General features: G+C 51.9%; 1 protein-coding gene across 2 annotated transcripts in view; it reads left to right on the plus strand.

Moving 5' to 3' along the window:
* Positions 1 to 12,838, plus strand: part of SCPEP1 (serine carboxypeptidase 1) — a 33,915-nt gene extending 21,077 nt beyond the window's left edge. For both annotated transcript variants that reach the window (XM_040640875.1, XM_008695616.2), the window contains exons 7-13: positions 2,562 to 2,599; positions 3,051 to 3,179; positions 3,786 to 3,879; positions 4,662 to 4,775; positions 6,932 to 7,069; positions 8,560 to 8,723; positions 12,255 to 12,838. In XM_040640875.1, coding sequence (XP_040496809.1) covers positions 2,562 to 2,599; positions 3,051 to 3,179; positions 3,786 to 3,879; positions 4,662 to 4,775; positions 6,932 to 7,069; positions 8,560 to 8,723; positions 12,255 to 12,317 — 740 coding nt within the window. In that variant the 3' untranslated portion in view covers positions 12,318 to 12,838. The remainder of the gene's footprint in view (positions 1 to 2,561; positions 2,600 to 3,050; positions 3,180 to 3,785; positions 3,880 to 4,661; positions 4,776 to 6,931; positions 7,070 to 8,559; positions 8,724 to 12,254) is intronic.
* Positions 12,839 to 16,139: the final 3,301 nt, after the last annotated feature.

Here is a 16,139-nt window from a genome sequence, read left to right on the forward strand (position 1 = left end):
CCCCCCCCCCCCCCCCGTCTCACTCAAAATCACAGCCATTGGCCTCGTGCTGCTTTTTGGGCTCTCATCACAGTTTCCTAACAGCACTCAACACTGTGCATGTGTTAACTTCATTTAACGCTTACGACAGCTCCATGGGATGGAGACTGTTATCATCACAGTTTTGGAGATGTTGAAACTGAGACTCAGAGAGGTTAAGCAATTTTCCTGAAGTCGCACAGCTAAAGTCGGCATTCATCTCCGCAGCAGGCTCCAGAATCTACGCTCTCACCCACAACACTAGCTACACAAGACTCAAGGCTTTGCAAGTGCTACTCAGCCTGTCCAAAACCTACCTTTTTTCACCTTGCTGTGACCTACTTCCCCTTAGAAATCCTCCTGCTCAGGAGCGCCTGGGTGGCTCAGTCGGTTAAGCATCAGACTCTGGATTTTTGGCTTAGGTTATGATCTCAGGGTTGTGGGATCGAGCCCCATGTTGGGCTCCACCCTGCCTGTGGAGCCTTCTTAAGATTCTCTTTCTCCCTCTCCCTCTGCCCCTCCCTCCCCACCCCCCCACACCCCTTACTCCCTGTTAGTGCACACGCATGCTCTCTCTCAATTAAAAAAAGAGGGGATTGGCGCCTGGGTGGCTCAGTCGTTGGGTGTCCGTCTTCGGCTTGGGTCATGATCTCAGAGTCCTGGGATCGAGCCCCGCGTTGGGCTCCCTGCTCCACGGGAAGCCTGCTTCTCCCTCTTCCACCCGCCCTGTTTGTGTTCCCTCTCTCACTATCTCTCTGCCAAATAAAATCTTGAAAGAAAGAAAGAAAGAAAGAAAGAAAGAAAGAAAGGAGAAAGAAAGAACTCTTCTGCCCAGATCTGAATCCCTCCTTTCAGATCCACTTAACTTCCACCCCTCCATCCCAGAAATACTCCTTTTTTGAGGGAGAAATACTGTTAATTTGTATGAGCAATTATTATTTGCTAGGTAGTAGGCATGGTGCTAGGTGCTAGGAAGGACGCACAGACATGCTCCACATCTTCAAGAAAAGCTGCACAGTTCAAGATGGTGGCCATAGCCATATGCAACTAAATTTAAATTAATTAAGATACAATAAAAATTTCGATCTTTGAATTGCACTCTCCACATTTCAAGCACCCAGTAGCCACGATGTGGCTATTGACTTGATCCGGACCACATAGAGAACATTTCCATCATTGCAGAAAGTTCTGTTGCACATCCGAGGTTGGCAAACCACAGCCTACAAGCTGAGTCTGTCCTACCGCCCTTTTACTGGGACAAGGTCACACCCATTCGTTTGCATGTTGTCTCCAGGGGCTTGGAGGCTGCCAGGACAGAGTGGAGTAGTTGCAACAGAGGCCGCCCGACCTGCAAAGCAAAAAATGTTTGCTGTTTGCTCCTGTATAGAAAAGTTTTGTCCCTCCCTGGTCTAGATTAAGCAGGGAATGGGGCGCATTGGAGAATTGCAGACGATTCTCTATTTCAAGAAGCTAAGGCACGAGCTTGATAGTTGAGTTGGAGAGGTGGCCGATAGCGAGGTTCCGGAGGACCTGGCATGCCTGCATTTCTCGGGGTGTACCCTGAACGCTACCACACCAGGGAGGTACCGTGCAAAGGGCTTCACAGTCAGACAAGTTGCCGGGGTAAATACGGGCTCCACTTCGTCAAGGTTTCACAGGCATGTTAAAGGCTCTGAGAAGTCATTCGGGGGGGAAATGTTCTATATTTTATAGCCTCAAAGGTATTTAACTGAAGAAGCATTTTTTCTTCTCTAATACCTAGGCTGAATTCCTGCTGTACTGAGGTTACTTGAAACATACTTTGAGATGCTTGGTCTTAGGGAACGACTGAAGGCTTTTAAGCAAAGGAGTGATGTATTCAGACGTGCAGGCTGTGGTCCTTCGTTCTGTGCTGGCACATCTCAGTGGCCGTGGCCTTACCTCGAGTTATGGGAACTGCGATCTGTCAAACCAAGCCCCACTCTTCTCTTCGAGGGCGGGCGTTGTTTTACTCATTGGTATCTCCTTGCTGGCTTCAGACCCTTTATAAATTCTCAATATGTTTGTGGAATTGAAAAGAATTGGTTGACAGTATAGTCAGAGGCACGTGAATTACAAAATGCTTAGTCTTCTTCCTTAATTAGCTCCTTGGCAGGAGCTAGTGGCCCCAGACTGGGGAAATGTGAGGGCGGGGGAAATACTCTGAGCTGGCAGAAAGCCTAGAGGTCTGGCAGAGAGGACCCTGCACTCCGGGCACACGCACGCACGCACACGCAGATGCCTGTGGGGATGCCGTCGCTGGCGGTGACTCACTCGTTGCTCCAGTATCAGGCCAAATTAACATCATTAGCCCTGAGTCAACAGAAAGGCCCCCATATCCTCCCACCTCCCGACCACTGAGACCTCGGCCCTGCAGGGACACTGGTGAGTTAAGGAGCCTACAGACCCGAAACCACCGGCTTTCTTGCTTCTGTCTCTGCTTTGGGAGGAGGAAGCTAATTGGGTTTCCTCTGGGAGGGCAGAGCCACGGCGGACTGACTTTGTACGTATGTGGTTTCCTTTAGATTCGGTGCTCTCCTGGGGACCTTTCCTGTACAGCGTGGTGAGTAGAGGAGTCCCCACATCTGCACCCTCCGTGGTAAGCAGCCCAGCTGACCTCTCCTGGCTCTGTCCCCAGGACAAACAGGCTGGCTGGGTTTACCTAGGAGGTTCACACAGCTCCCTCGAGGGAGATTTAATGAACCCTCAGCCCAGTTCCCCATTTCTCCAGGTACAAGAAACACAATGTTGAAAATCCCCTCAACTTTTTACGATAAAAATTTTCACATGTGCAGAAAAGTTGAAAGATCCCTGTGAACACCCGTATACCCGCCATCTGGACTCCACTGATGTTTTGCCATATTTCTTTCATCAGTGATGACGTGACTGACAATACGCTTTCATCTGTAGGCCTTTCTCCTCCCACTCTCTCTGCCGCCCGTCCCAAGCGGTGGTGATGCCAGGTCTGTGTCTCGGAGCAAAGTGGGCCTTTTCATTCTCGGTTTGCATTCCAGTCTCTTCTCGACGACCAAGGCCTGGCAGAAGTGTCTCAGGCTGCAGAGGATGTCCTGGATGCCGTGAATAAGGGGCTCTTCAAAGAGGCCACCCAGCTGTGGGGGAAAGCAGAAATGGTCGTTGAACAGGTAACGGGACACACTCGGGGGCAGCCCACTTGCCTTGTTCCCGTGGAGCCAGGGCCCGCTGGCCGGTGCCGTCAGGATTTGGCACTATCCTGAGACTCCCCGCAGATCTGAAAATCATCACGTGCTAAATGATAAAGCCGATGAGTCTGAGCAGGGCCGAGGTCAAAAAGCCACCCGAGGCCTGCAAGACCCGCTTGTCCCTTGCCCGAATCTGTGGATGCTATAAGGAACGATATGTCTGGCAAACGTGAGCGTTCGAACCCTTGCCGGGCAACATTCTGCCCCCAGCGAGCCAGGAGGGAAGGATGCACAGCCGAGGACGAGTGTGCAGGACCCTCCCCGGCCCTGTTCTCCCCGTAAATGAACACGCGGGCCCTTGGTTTTCTCCAGCATCGGAGCTCCGCTCGGATGAGCTGCTCACTCCCCCCCGAGATAGGGCTGACGGCTGGTCTCAGCCCTCAGAGCTGGGTTTCTTTCTGGTCCAGGCGAATTTACAAAGTTTAAGCTACCCTTGGGTAAGGTGGAGAGCGAGTGCCTTTCGGTTATGCCACTTCTATAATGGGTAAATAAAGAAGACAAACAGCCGAATATGATTCTGTATTTCAGAACACGGATGGGGTAAACTTCTATAACGTTTTAACTAAAAGCGCTCGCATGTCTGCCGTGAAGTCGAGCCTAGAATTCACCCAGAGCCCCCTAGGTGAGTGAACCTTGACATTGCTAGACCCCTGTCTCCATCTCCATGCAAGAGGGAATCAATTCTTTTAGCTTTAATTTATATAACACAGAGCTCACCCATTTTAAGTGTATGATTCAGTGGTTTTAGTGCATTCACAGAGCTGCACAGCCATCACCACAGTCCAGTTCTAGAAATTTCCATCATGCCAGAAAGATCCCGTGTCTCCTGGCAGTCGGTTTCTATCCCCACTCCCAGCCCCAGGCAGTCACTCGTCTGTCCATGTTTCTAGATACGCCTTTCCAGGACGGACGTTTCATATAAATGGAACCATGCCGAGGGGGGTCTCTTTGCATCGGGCATCTTTCGTTTAGCGTAGTGTTTTTGAAGTGTGGGAACCAAGTTCGGCACGTTGCGCATTACAGTCCTTCTGAAGGCTGCATTGAGCTGCCTTTCAGCTGAGCCAGCTTCGCTGTGGGTGCCGAATGCCTGGCGTCCTCCCTCCATAGGAGGCCTCTAAAGGCTGCGGGAGCCTTCAAGGCCACTTCTCAGCTGACTCCCTTTGACCGGGCTGGGAAATCTCCATAGCCCCAAAGCACACAAAGGGCAGCAATCAAACTTAATAAAGCATCTCCACTTTCAGCGTCTGTCTGGCTTTCTTCCTGCATCTGGGGTGAATGAAGGTGACGCTTTTCATTTTCCCGCTGAAAGCCTCCCTCTTAGCACACCATGCCGGCAGCTTGGGAGAGACGTTGTCTTAGTCGTATTTCCAGCCCTTTGACTCACCGGGTGCCAGTTTGTTTCAGTTCATCTTTACCAACGCCACGTGAGACACCTGCAGCAGGACGCCTTGAGTCAGCTCATGAACGGTCCCATCAGAAAGAAGCTCAAAATTATTCCTGAGGATTGCTCCTGGGGAGGTACTCCCGTGCCCTAATTAAGTGCCGTGTGTGGGGTTGCGGGGCAGTAGAGGTGCCAGTGCAAGGGCCTTACTTGGAAGAGGGGGTTTTGTTGGTGGTGAGGACAGGTTGCAGGCAGGACTGAATTACTGGTTGCACTTTTAGACCAGCAAACAAATACGGAGACAGTAAATAACGTGCCCAAATTGGTTCAGCATGAGAGGCTGGTAGGGAGGTGGGTGGGAAGGGAAATGAACGATGGGTTAGGTGTTGGTAATTGTTGGAGGCAGATGGTGAGCCCCTGGGAATCCTCTTACTCTTCGGACTTTTGTATCAGTTCGAGGTTTTCCATAATAAAAAAAAAAAAAAAATTGAGATTAAAACAAAAAAAGCTACACCCAAAAGCCGCAGTTGGTTGTGGGTATGACTTCCAGACAAAGGTCCTTTGGGGCAGGTTTTGACCAGCTCCCTGGCCAGGCTCCCCCTGGTCCTGATGCTGGATGTGGTTCCAGGGTCTACTGCATTCTCTTGTGGGTGCCATGTTAGAAACTCTTGGGGGTCCTCAGAGACCAGGACCAGGTAGAAATCTTGGATAACTTCCTGCTCCGTGCTATAGGGAGGCCGTGAGCCAGTGGGACTCCCACATCCCTGGAGGGGAGACAGGCCAAGCTAAGGAGGGCTTCCTTTATGTTTGAGTTACCCCAAGGCAGTGCCTTTCTGGGGCAGCCCCTTGACAGCTGCTGAGAGGCTAAGACTTGGCTCCAGCCCTGGTCCTCAGGGCACACGGGCCATCCTTCCAACCTGCAGTTCACAGAGGACTCCTCCCAGCTCCAGTGTCTTCATTTCTGCCTCACCCCTTAGAGTTTTCTAGAAATGGGAGGGGGGAGTTAATTAGATCAAATAAAAAGAATCTGGTGTCAGAGCTTTAGGGTGGGTACCACCACGGGGAGCCGGGTGGCACTGAGAATAGGGGTGCGGGCCATCACAGGAAGGCAGCTAAGGTCGAGCCTGCCAGAGCACCTTTTCCTCTCCACCCCTTCCATTGATCCCTGTGACTGCGTTTTCCAGCCCCATCTTCTCTGGTTACAGGACCCTCCCTGCCCCGTGCAGCTGGACGGGCCAGGGGACTACATTTTTGCAGGCGATGACTGATAGAGAAAGCTCTGTGTGGCCGCAGCTGTGTCTGGTCCGGAAAGGACAGACTTGCCGGCGGATACCCACACCCAGCGTCTTGAGCTCCGGTTTGCAGTTCAGCCTACGTACGCACTGGGGAGCCCAGCAGGCCTGGGCTCACAGCCCCGCCTGCCACTGACGAGCTCGTTCACCCTGGGCATGTTTCGTAGCCTCGCGGGGCCTGGTTTGCTTTAACCGCTGCACAAGTTCGGACTCCTTACCTCCCAGGGTTGGTGACGAGGAAATGGGATGTTTGTGAAGTGCCTGCTTAACCCAGTGACTGGCGGACAGAAATGAATAGTAGCCGCTGTTACTGTGGGGTTCCGTGTGGCGGCGAGGACGGTCAGCAGTCCGCCGGGGATGCGGGGATGCGGAGCCGACCATCTCCTCTCTTGCCTGGGGCTCGTCCCCCGTGGCTTCCCTGAGGGCTGGCTCCGCGTTGGTTTATTACTAGAGTCGCGCCACTTGCACAGAACTTAACAACGTGGCCCCGGTGTCACTTAGCAAAGGAGGAAAGCCGACACCTGCCCCAAAGCAGAGAGCGTTCCGAGAGCCCTGGCCTAACGAGTGTTTCGTGTAGCTCCCTGTTCGCTTAGGCATCAGCCTTCCGTAGGTTTCAGTTCCTCATCAGAAATGACATCTGGGGGCGCCTGGGTGGCTCAGTCAGTTAGGCATCCGTCTCCTGATTTCAGCTCAGGTCATGATCTCCGGGTCGTGGGATCGAACCCCACATCAGGCTCCCTGGTAAAAATGGGCCTGCGGTCATCACAAGCACTTGAGTGAATAGAGCGCGGTGCGGATATGCTTCCCTTTCAGGTGACTGGCTCCGGCATGGATTTCTGGGCCGGCCGGTCCCTGTTGGTGAAGCACGGGCGTGTCCGGCCTTTGTTAGGTGAAGTACAGTGGCTCTTTTGGGTGCCAGAGCCCAGGATGCTCTGGCTGAAAGGTGCCTCTTGTTCTGGCAGATTGTAGGCTCTTACCGCTTTCTCTTTCCTTGTGTGCAGGCCAGTCTGCCAGCGTCTTCCAGAACATGGAGGGGGACTTCATGAAGCCGGTCATCAGCATCGTGGACGAGCTGCTGGAAGCGGGGGTCAATGTGACCATCTATAACGGACAGCTCGATCTCATCGTGGACACCATAGGTAGGAACACGCGCTGCAGGGCACGTGGAGGCATTTCTGTGGGGTGAGCTGGAAGGGAACTGGCCCCGGACATGCCAGTCCTGGGTCTGGTGACATTGAAATGCCAGGAGGAAGGCCATTTCCTGTTCCGTGCATCTGCCCCAACCTTGACCTCTTTGAAGAGGACAGAGCTGTGGGCGCAGTTTTTGAATGTAGGCGAGGTGCGGAGCTGACGGCCAAGAACAAATTCTTGAGACGTCTTTGGTGCGAAATGGTGATTTTATGAAAGCACAGGGACAGGACCCGTGGGCGGAAAGAGCTGCTGCCCTGGGGTTGTATGGAGTTGGGGGTAAGGAAAAAAGGTTTTCAGAAGAACTTTTGTATGCTAAAGAGGACCTACGAGGTATTGGAGGCCTGGCGCTTGTCAGGGTAAGGTGGTTTCTCCCTCTAGTGAAGCATTAACATTAAGACAGTTGGGAGTTTCCTTCTGGAAGTTAGGTTATTGATAAGGGTTTTTTCTTGTAAATCATGAGACAGTTGTAAACTGAGGGAGGCAGAGGTCTTGCTGGACTGTGATTTGTTAGTTAACCATTTGTTTTTATTTCCCTTAGCTTTAGGGCAGCCCGCAGGGACTGCGGAAGGGCACTCAGATGGGGGAGTGGGGCAGTTTGCAGGGTGTCAGCCTGTGCTTGCCCTCAGCCAGCCTTCTGCTCTCTCATCACGGTGCCCCTTAGAGAAGCCCGGGCCTGCCAGATTTTGAGGCCCTTAAGTATAATTAAGAAACGCACGACACCTACTCCCACCACAGAAATAGGAAAAGAGACCCTTTCCTGGCCATGGGGCCAATGGGCTGTTGAGTCTCTGGCACTGTCAGCAGGCGGTAAGCCCTGCAAGCTGGGTTGTAACTAAACCCCACTGCCTCTAACCCTGAGGACCCGGGGAAGTGGCCTTTGTGGTTCTGTTTCAGTAGGACCGGGTAAAGACGGAGGCAGGTTCTCCGAATCCCCAGGTAAATCAGGGCACACGGTCTGACAGGTACGACACACCCCTTGAGGTCCGCGGGATTGGCTATTTCCTCCAATTGTAAGCCAAGGGTGCTGAGGGCCGCTTCGAAGGGGACCTGTGTTTCTTCCATGGCCTGCGCAGGTGGTCCACGTGCGCGTCCCCCGACCCGGCGACCTCTCAGTCCTCCGGCGAGTCCTGCCGCTTCCAGACGTCCCCAGTTTCCTTCCTTCAGAGCATACAGCGGTGGGAAAGGCAGAGGCAAGAGTAGTTAGGCTTCTCAGCGTTTAGGTTTCTCCCAGGTATCGTGGGCATCACTGCGAGTTTGCTGGAAAGGCAGCGTCTCAGGCCCTACCCAGACCTGCCGACTCCGGATTTGCCTTTTAACCGGATCTGGGGATGAGTTCTGTGCACGTTCCGGCTCAGGGAAGGTGAACTGATGGGCTCTAGAAGTTTGTTTCTCCCCCACCCAGCTGCTAATGCCGGCCCCACTCTGTCCCCCTTGCCAGGTCAGGAGGCCTGGGTGCGGAAACTGAAGTGGACGGGGCTGCCCGAATTCAGTCAGCTCAAGTGGAAGGCCGTGTACAGTGACCCCAAGTCTTCGGAAACGTCCGCTTTCATCAAGTCCTACAAGAACCTGGCCTTCTACTGGATCCTCAGAGCCGGGCACATGGTGAGGCTGCGTCCCTCAGCCTTGGTCGTGGGCTCTTAGCTGCTCTCGGGGTGAAGCACGGGCCGCTGATTGTGCGTGAGGGCGCTGCCCGGGCTGGTCTGAGAAGTGCTTTGGGTTGGGGAGTGTTTCCAGGTCTCTCATGAAATCCTGCTCTTAGTGCTTCATTCCTTTGGATCTGGAGATTATCACTGAGAAAAGCTAAATCCTTCTGAGAGCCTGAAGCTGGGCTCTCTTTTACTCTTTAGTTGAAATGAGTTTAATGTTACTTTCCTCTTATGCATTTGCCTTGGGGGAGGAAGGGAGAAGCCGTCTTTCCCTAACATTCTCGGGGAGTGAAAACCCAAGTTCAGCGCTCTGGAAAGCTGAGTCGCAGTGCATGGTACAAGGTGGGGGGAGTGTTCGAGCGGCAGTAGCTTCCAGAATTCCAGTTTGGAAGAGGCTCTGTGTGCAAAGATGAGGTTGTCTCTCTCCTGCATTTGCTAAGCGAACACACTACCTCCCCTTAGGGTGTGGGTTGACCGAGTGGCTGTCCATGGGCCGGGGGACATTCTGGAGGGATAAGTCCACTGCACGTCCGCACGCAGACACCTGCAGAGCTGCCCAAGCAGTCAGCTGCTTCCCTCACGGTTAGGCTTTGGTCTGGCCACTTAAATGCAGGGTCTCTGTTCTTCCCAGGACAGCGGTTGCCTGGAGGAGAGTCTTAGGGAGGGGTGGTAAGGTGCCCTCTGGGCAGCTCTCTCCGCTTGAGAGCCTGGTGCTTAGGACAGAATCTCCATAGAGAAGGGGCTGCGGGGTGTGGTCTGCCGAGAAAACTGGTCTTTGAACTCCGTTTGTCCATCAAGCAGATGGAGCGTGTTTACTCGGATGGCCAAGGAGACGCTAAGAGAGGTTTCAGCAGGAACTGAAGTGCCCTTTCCAGAACGCAGCTCCTTAGGGGCATTGGCTAGGCAAGGGGAGGCGTAGGAGAAAGGAGAACAGCATGGATAGGTCCAGAGGAGCCTCAGGGGGCCCTGGCGAGGGATGAGCTGGGGATACCTCATTAGGGAGCTTGCGTGTATCCTGAAAGGAACGGCGTGCCATCGAGGGTCTTAAAGCAAAGGAGTAAAATTGCCAGTTTGTCTAAGAAACGGCATTCTAGCAGCAGAGGGCCTGGGATGAGACTGGGACAAAGAGCTGATCTAAGGCACTTTGTGTTTTTTTTAAGATTTTATATATTTACTTGACAGAGAGAGAGCACAAGCAGGGAGAGCCGCAGGCAGGGGGAGAAGCAGACTCCCTGCTGAGCAGAGAGCCCGAAGCAGGCCTCCATCCCAGGACCCTGGGATCGTGACCTGAACTGAAGGCAGACGCCCAGCTGACTGAGCCCCCCGACGCCCCTCTAAGGCGCTCTTGTAGTAATCCAGGAGGGGGAGAAGTAGAGGAGTTTGATGACGTGTCAGAAGGGAGAACGGGCAGGGCTTGGTACCTGTTTGCCTGTAGAACCGCCAAGTGGGACGCTCACAGGGAGACTGAATAGATACGCTGTGTATATATGATCCCGAGTCAGATTTTTGTTCTTGGAGAGAGAGATCTGGGAGTTGAACATAAAAAGGGCCAGGGATGGGCCTGGGTACCCCAGTATTTAACAGGCAGGAAGTGAAAGAAGGACCTGCAAATGAGAGTTGAGAAAAGGCAGCCAGAAAAGCAGGAGGGAGGCCAGGGACGTGGGCACCTGCAAAGTCCCCAGAGGCCGCTGGTGTCCCAAGCTGCCACCAACTCAGATAAAGGAGCGAAGTGTCAGCAGTGGTTTGGGCACAGCGGTATTCCTAGTGCTTGTAGTATTCGTGGCAAGCGCTCTCAGTGCAGGGGCAAGCCCGGAAGCCAGCATGGAAAGGGTGGAGCTGATGAATGAGCAGTGAGGGAGGAGGACAACGTCCTCTCAGAAACTGGAAGGAAGTAGTAGCCTGCCCTGCTAAGAAACTTGATCTGAAGAGACCATGAACAAGGCAGCAGGGTTAGGAGGGCATTTCGTTAGGGCGCTTTTTTTTTTTTTTAAAGATTTTATTTATTTATTTAAGACAGAGAGAGAGAGAGAGAGAGAGAGAGAGAGCGCGAGCAAGCGTGCGTGTGCACTTGGGAGCACATGAGCTAGCAGGAGGAGAGGGACTCCCCGCTAAGCAGGGAGCCCAATGCAGGGCTCGATCCCAAGTCTCTGGGATCACAACCTGAGCTGAAAGCAGGCGCCTCCCCATTAGGGTTTAAGTATTCTGAGTACCCTCAGTATCAACTAGGGAGGAAGCTAGCAGGAAGTCTTAGGGCACAGTGCTGTGAGAAGTGTCCCTGCGGGGGCAGGTGGGAAGGGAAGGAGGAGAGGAGAGGAAGGAGAGCACATGCTCTCGCTCCTGTGCTGGAGTTCAGCCCCATTTCCTCTGGCTTGTCCCCGAGAGAACCAAGACATCAGTTAGGGTAGCCTTAAAATAGCTCCTGGAAACTGTTATTAAATTCTCCCCAACCACTTCCGCTTTAGTTGATGAAATGTCTTTTTGGTATATACCCCACTGTGCCTGTGCTTCCAGGGGACCTTGCTGGGCAAGAGGGTTGGGGACAGCAGGGTGCTGTAGAGAATCATGGAGCCATGGACGCTCAGAACTTGGGGCCGTCAACTGGACGCCCATCTTTGTGGAGGAGAAACTGAGGCCTCTGTCCCTCCCCTTTTCAACGGTGTGTGGGAAGGGGGTTTATAAAGGAATTATTTGAAAAATGTAAGGGATGGGGCGTTTGGCTGGCTCAGGCAGTAGGGCATGTGACTCTTGATGTCAGGGTCATGAGTTCGAGCCCCATGTTGGGTGTGGAACCTATTTGAAAAATCTAAAGGAAAAACAAAAGAAAATTGAATAATAACAATAATACCAAGACGGGTCGCCGCCCAAACAAAGCATCGTATTTGTTGTATCTGTTGACAGATTTGCCGTTCGCTTCCCTCTTGGCTATTTTGTACTCTATTCCCAGAGGACCCTTTATACGTTTAGACTCTCCCCTCTTCCTTGAACAGGCTGGGTCCTGGTAACATAAGCACAGGTCTTACAAGGAAATCAGCAGGGATGCCTGGGGGGGCTCAGGCAGTTAAGTGTCCGAGTCTTGATTTCCGCTCAGGTCGGGATCTCAGGATCATGGGACCGAGCCCCAAGTCAGGCTCTGCCCTCAGCGGAGAGTCCGTTTGGGATTCTCTCCCTCCCTGTGCCTCCACCCCTCCCTGCTCTCGATCGCTCGCTCTCTCTAAAAATAAATAAGTAAATCAACAGATCAGCCCCAAATGGGGCGGCAGGTCCTGTCCTAAGTGCTAACTTCTTTAGACCCCTGCAACCTGATGAGCTTCTGTCCCACACAGGGGTCATTTCAGACATGGAACCCTCCCGTAAGGGGCGCACTCGGGTGCAGATGTCCCTCCCAGGCTGCTGTCTCGGAGCCCACACTCCTCCTGGGAGCAGGGTCTCACATGTCGCGCCTGGACCGAGAACCAGGAGCGTGGGCTCAGATACCGTTTGGTTCCAGGTTCCTTCTGACCAAGGGGACATGGCTCTGAAGATGATGAGGATGGTGACTCAGCAAGAGTAGGACGGACCTGCGGGGAGTTGCTTGGCCCCAGGGCACGGGGGCTGGAGCGAGAACCCTGACGCTTAAGGGGCGCCGCTGTCCCGCGGAACCCGGCCTGCCGGCGCCGTGAAGGCTCCCGCCCGCTTCTCCGGAGAACAGACTCGCTGCCCCCGCGGCAGCTTGGAATTCATTTCTGCTTCTGAAAACCTCCCATTTTTTTCCCAAGGGATGTGTTTTAATCATTTTAATCAAAATGAAGGGTTGAAATAGGTTGACATTTTGGTATTGCGAAAGCAAATCATGTGATTTATGGGGAAAAGAGAAATACAGGTAAACAAAATAAACACTCGTTTACTCCCTTCCCTGGGAAGCTCCGTTACCAGTTTAGTGTCCATCCTTGCAAGCCTTTTTTGCTATCTATGCATATATATTTTTTACAAAAGTGGAATCATTACTATATGTTGTTTGACTCCTTGACTCCTATATCAGCTTGTCCTAAACACCTCTTCATGTCAATAAATGTTCTCCTGTGACATTTTTAATAGCTGCTGAGCATTCCATTTTGTGGACGTACCCCAAAGCACAATGCAAAATTACGTTCCAGGTGCACACGTGTTGCGTGTGAGCAATGTCCAGTGTGTCACTGCTAGAGACAGTGCTCTGGGGAGTCATGCTGACAGTTCTGGCTTCGGACACATCCTTATTATTTTCTCACATAAATTCCTAAAGGCGCAATTGTTTAGTCAAAGAGTTGTAACATCTCTTTAAAATTAAAATGATGTCTTTAATTTAAAAACCAGGACCTTTAAGTTTTACTTCGCAGCTCACCGTCTGCAGAAGGGATGTCATGGCCTCTGTGATGACCGTGAAGGAAGCACTGTGGCTTCTGGTTGCTGGGCCGAGATACTGAAAACCAAACCCAGAGTCCTCCCGTGGAACATGAGGGGAGTGTTCACAGCGGGCGATGCATCTGAAACTAATACTGTGCTGTGTGTTGGCTGATTGAATTTAAATTAAAAAAAAAAAAATAGTGGGTTATGTCCACATGACCAGCCCCCTCGGACCTGAGACTAAAGCCGGCCTCCTTGGGCATGGGCACCCCGCACTTACCCGTGGTTCGCTATTTGGTGAAGCACTCCCGTGTGCTCTCGGACATGGAAAAACGTGACAGGCTTACGCTGGATCCCGCTGGACCCCACCAGTGCATCTTGTTCTCTTGCCGCTTCTGCTCGGTGTCCTTTGCTGGAAGAAAATGTAGCCATGAGTGTAACTACTTACCGAGTCTTGTGAGTCCTTCTGGCATTGAATTACAACACAAATGAATCCCAGCCTCACAGGGTTTCTTTCATTAGAAGTTAGGGTGTTAGGGGGCGCCTGGCTGGCTCAGTTGATAGAGTATGTGACTCTGGATCTCAGGGTCCCGAGTTCAAACCCCATGCTGGGCTTGGAGCCTAATTTTAAAAAAAAAAAAAAAAAGGGAAAAGAAGCTGGAGTATTACTTGGGAAGGAACCTGAGTTTGTGCATCAGGATGGCCACAAGGGCAGATGCCAGGGAAGCTAGGGACCTCAGACCTTTTTTGCCACTAGACGCAGCCCTTCCATCTCTGCCCGAGGAAGTCAATCTTCTCCTGCCCTGAGGTGCTGTCACCAATTCCAAGATGCCCAAAGCCCTCTTCCTGCTACACTACATTCTCTCGCAGCCCACACCCATGCCTTCATGGGCAATTCCCTGTGACAGTTCACGGGGCGAGGAAGTCTGGGGCTTCGTTTACAGATAGCTCTGCGTGGTGGGCATGCATCACCTGAGAGTGGACAGGGAGTGGACATCCTCCCAGTGGACAGAACTTGGAACAATGTACTTGTTTGTTCATTTGCCTGGAAGGAGAGATGGTCAGAAGAAAGGGTCTGCACCAAATCATCGTTTGGCTGGGTAGTTGGACTTGGAAAGGACACAACTGAAAAATCAAAAGGCCTGAGGAAGAGGTAGGAGGACAGGCCTTTGAATGACAGAACACGAAGCTAACTTGTGTTCCCCGTGAATGCTCGCCAAAGGGCAGAGGAAGATTTTAATAACCAGATGGATGGAATGACCCACTCCGTAGACATCCGACAGCCTCCTTCCCCAGCAACTCCTGTGGACTCAACGCCAACCGAAGTGGCCATAGTGACAGCAGTGGACTTGTGCTCACCCAGACTGACCTGACTGCAGCTGCTGCCGAGTGATCTGCCAGCACAAGAGACACACTGAGCCCCTGACACGGCGCCATTGCCCGAAGGGATCAGCCAGCTACCTGGTGTTAGGCTGATTACATTGGACCACTTTCATTATGAAAAAGGCAGCAAGTTGTTCTTATTGGAATTGACGCTTGCTCTGGACATAGATTCGCCTTCCCTGCCCACAGGGCTTCTGCCAAAACCGCCATCTGTGGCCTTAGAGAACGTGTCATCCGCCATAATGGTATTCACAGCCAACGAAAGGCAGAAGTGGGTTCATGCCCTTGGCATTCACTGGTCTTACCATGTTCCCCCATCATCTTGAAGCAACTGCCCTCACACGTGGCTGAATGACCGAAGATTCGGTTACAGTATCAGCTAGGTGGCGATACCTTGCAGGGCTGAGGCAATGTCCTGCGGCACGTGGTATATGCCCTAAATCAACATCGTGCTTCTCCCACACCCTGGATCCAGGAGTCCAGGGGTCAAGGCATAAAGATGAAAGTCTCTCCTCTCCCTATCAGCCCCGTTGATCCAATAGTCAAATTTTTGCTTCCCATTCCTGCAACTTTGGCCTCTCTACTGGTCTAGAAGTCTTAGTTATAAAGGGAGAAATGCTTTCACCAGGAGACACAGCAAGGATTGCCTTGAAATGGAGCTGGAAGCTGCCATCTGGTGTCTTTGGGCACTGAATAAACAGGCAAAGTACTGGCTGGGTGATTGATCCTGACTATCCATGAGAAATTGGGTTGTTACCACACAGTGGGGATAAGGTGGGAGAATGCCCGAGATCCTTTGCAGTACCTTATAGTACTTCCATAGCCCCTGATTAAAGTCAAAGGAAAACCATAATAACCCAATTTATATGGTAATGGCCCACACCCTCCACAAGGTTTGCGTCATTCCACTAGGTGAGGAACTATGATGAACCGAAGTCCTTGCTGAGGACAGAAGAAGTATGGAGTAAGTAGTGACCGATGGTAAGTTATAAATACTAGCTGTGACCTCGTGACCTGCGGTGGGACACTGTGATAGATACGAGTGTTCCTTCCTTATCGTGATGTGAATATATTTTAATAAATATTAACCAATTCTTTGATCTCTCCACCCTTTATCTTCTAATTTAAGATGTGCTCATAAGAAGTAACTCTATATGTAAGTATTTAAATTTTAAGATGTCAAAAAGGGAGTATGAACCAGCTCGGAAAAGAATGAACATTCTTCAAAGACAAGCAAGGGACCCTGCTGTTGTTCTGGGGAGAAGGTCAGTGTGCTTTTGGCCATACGGGGGATATTGTGTCGTGTTACTCAGAAGTGTGATTTTGCTACTGTCTTTCTTTGGAGAGTGTGGTTTAAGGCGATGTGTACAGGTGCCAAGTCAAAAAGGGATGGACCGTGGGGTCTTTGTAACGTTCCCACTTGCGTAGGCCAGATTATATTTTCCAGAATTACCTTTCCTGTATGTTTCTGATTAGAATGGCCCCAAAGACTAGAAATTCTCATGGAGACCTGGAGGATGAAAATGAGACCAGCAGCCAATTTTAGCTCCAACATTCTGTCATGTCTCTGCCGGCTCAGCTCAATAGCAGCCAGGCCTGCCACGGCCCCGCCTTCCCGTGGATCCCCCCA

Source organism: Ursus maritimus, unplaced genomic scaffold (assembly GCF_017311325.1).
Source record: "Ursus maritimus isolate PB19 unplaced genomic scaffold, ASM1731132v1 scaffold_24, whole genome shotgun sequence".
Taxonomy (NCBI): Eukaryota; Metazoa; Chordata; class Mammalia; order Carnivora; family Ursidae; genus Ursus; species Ursus maritimus.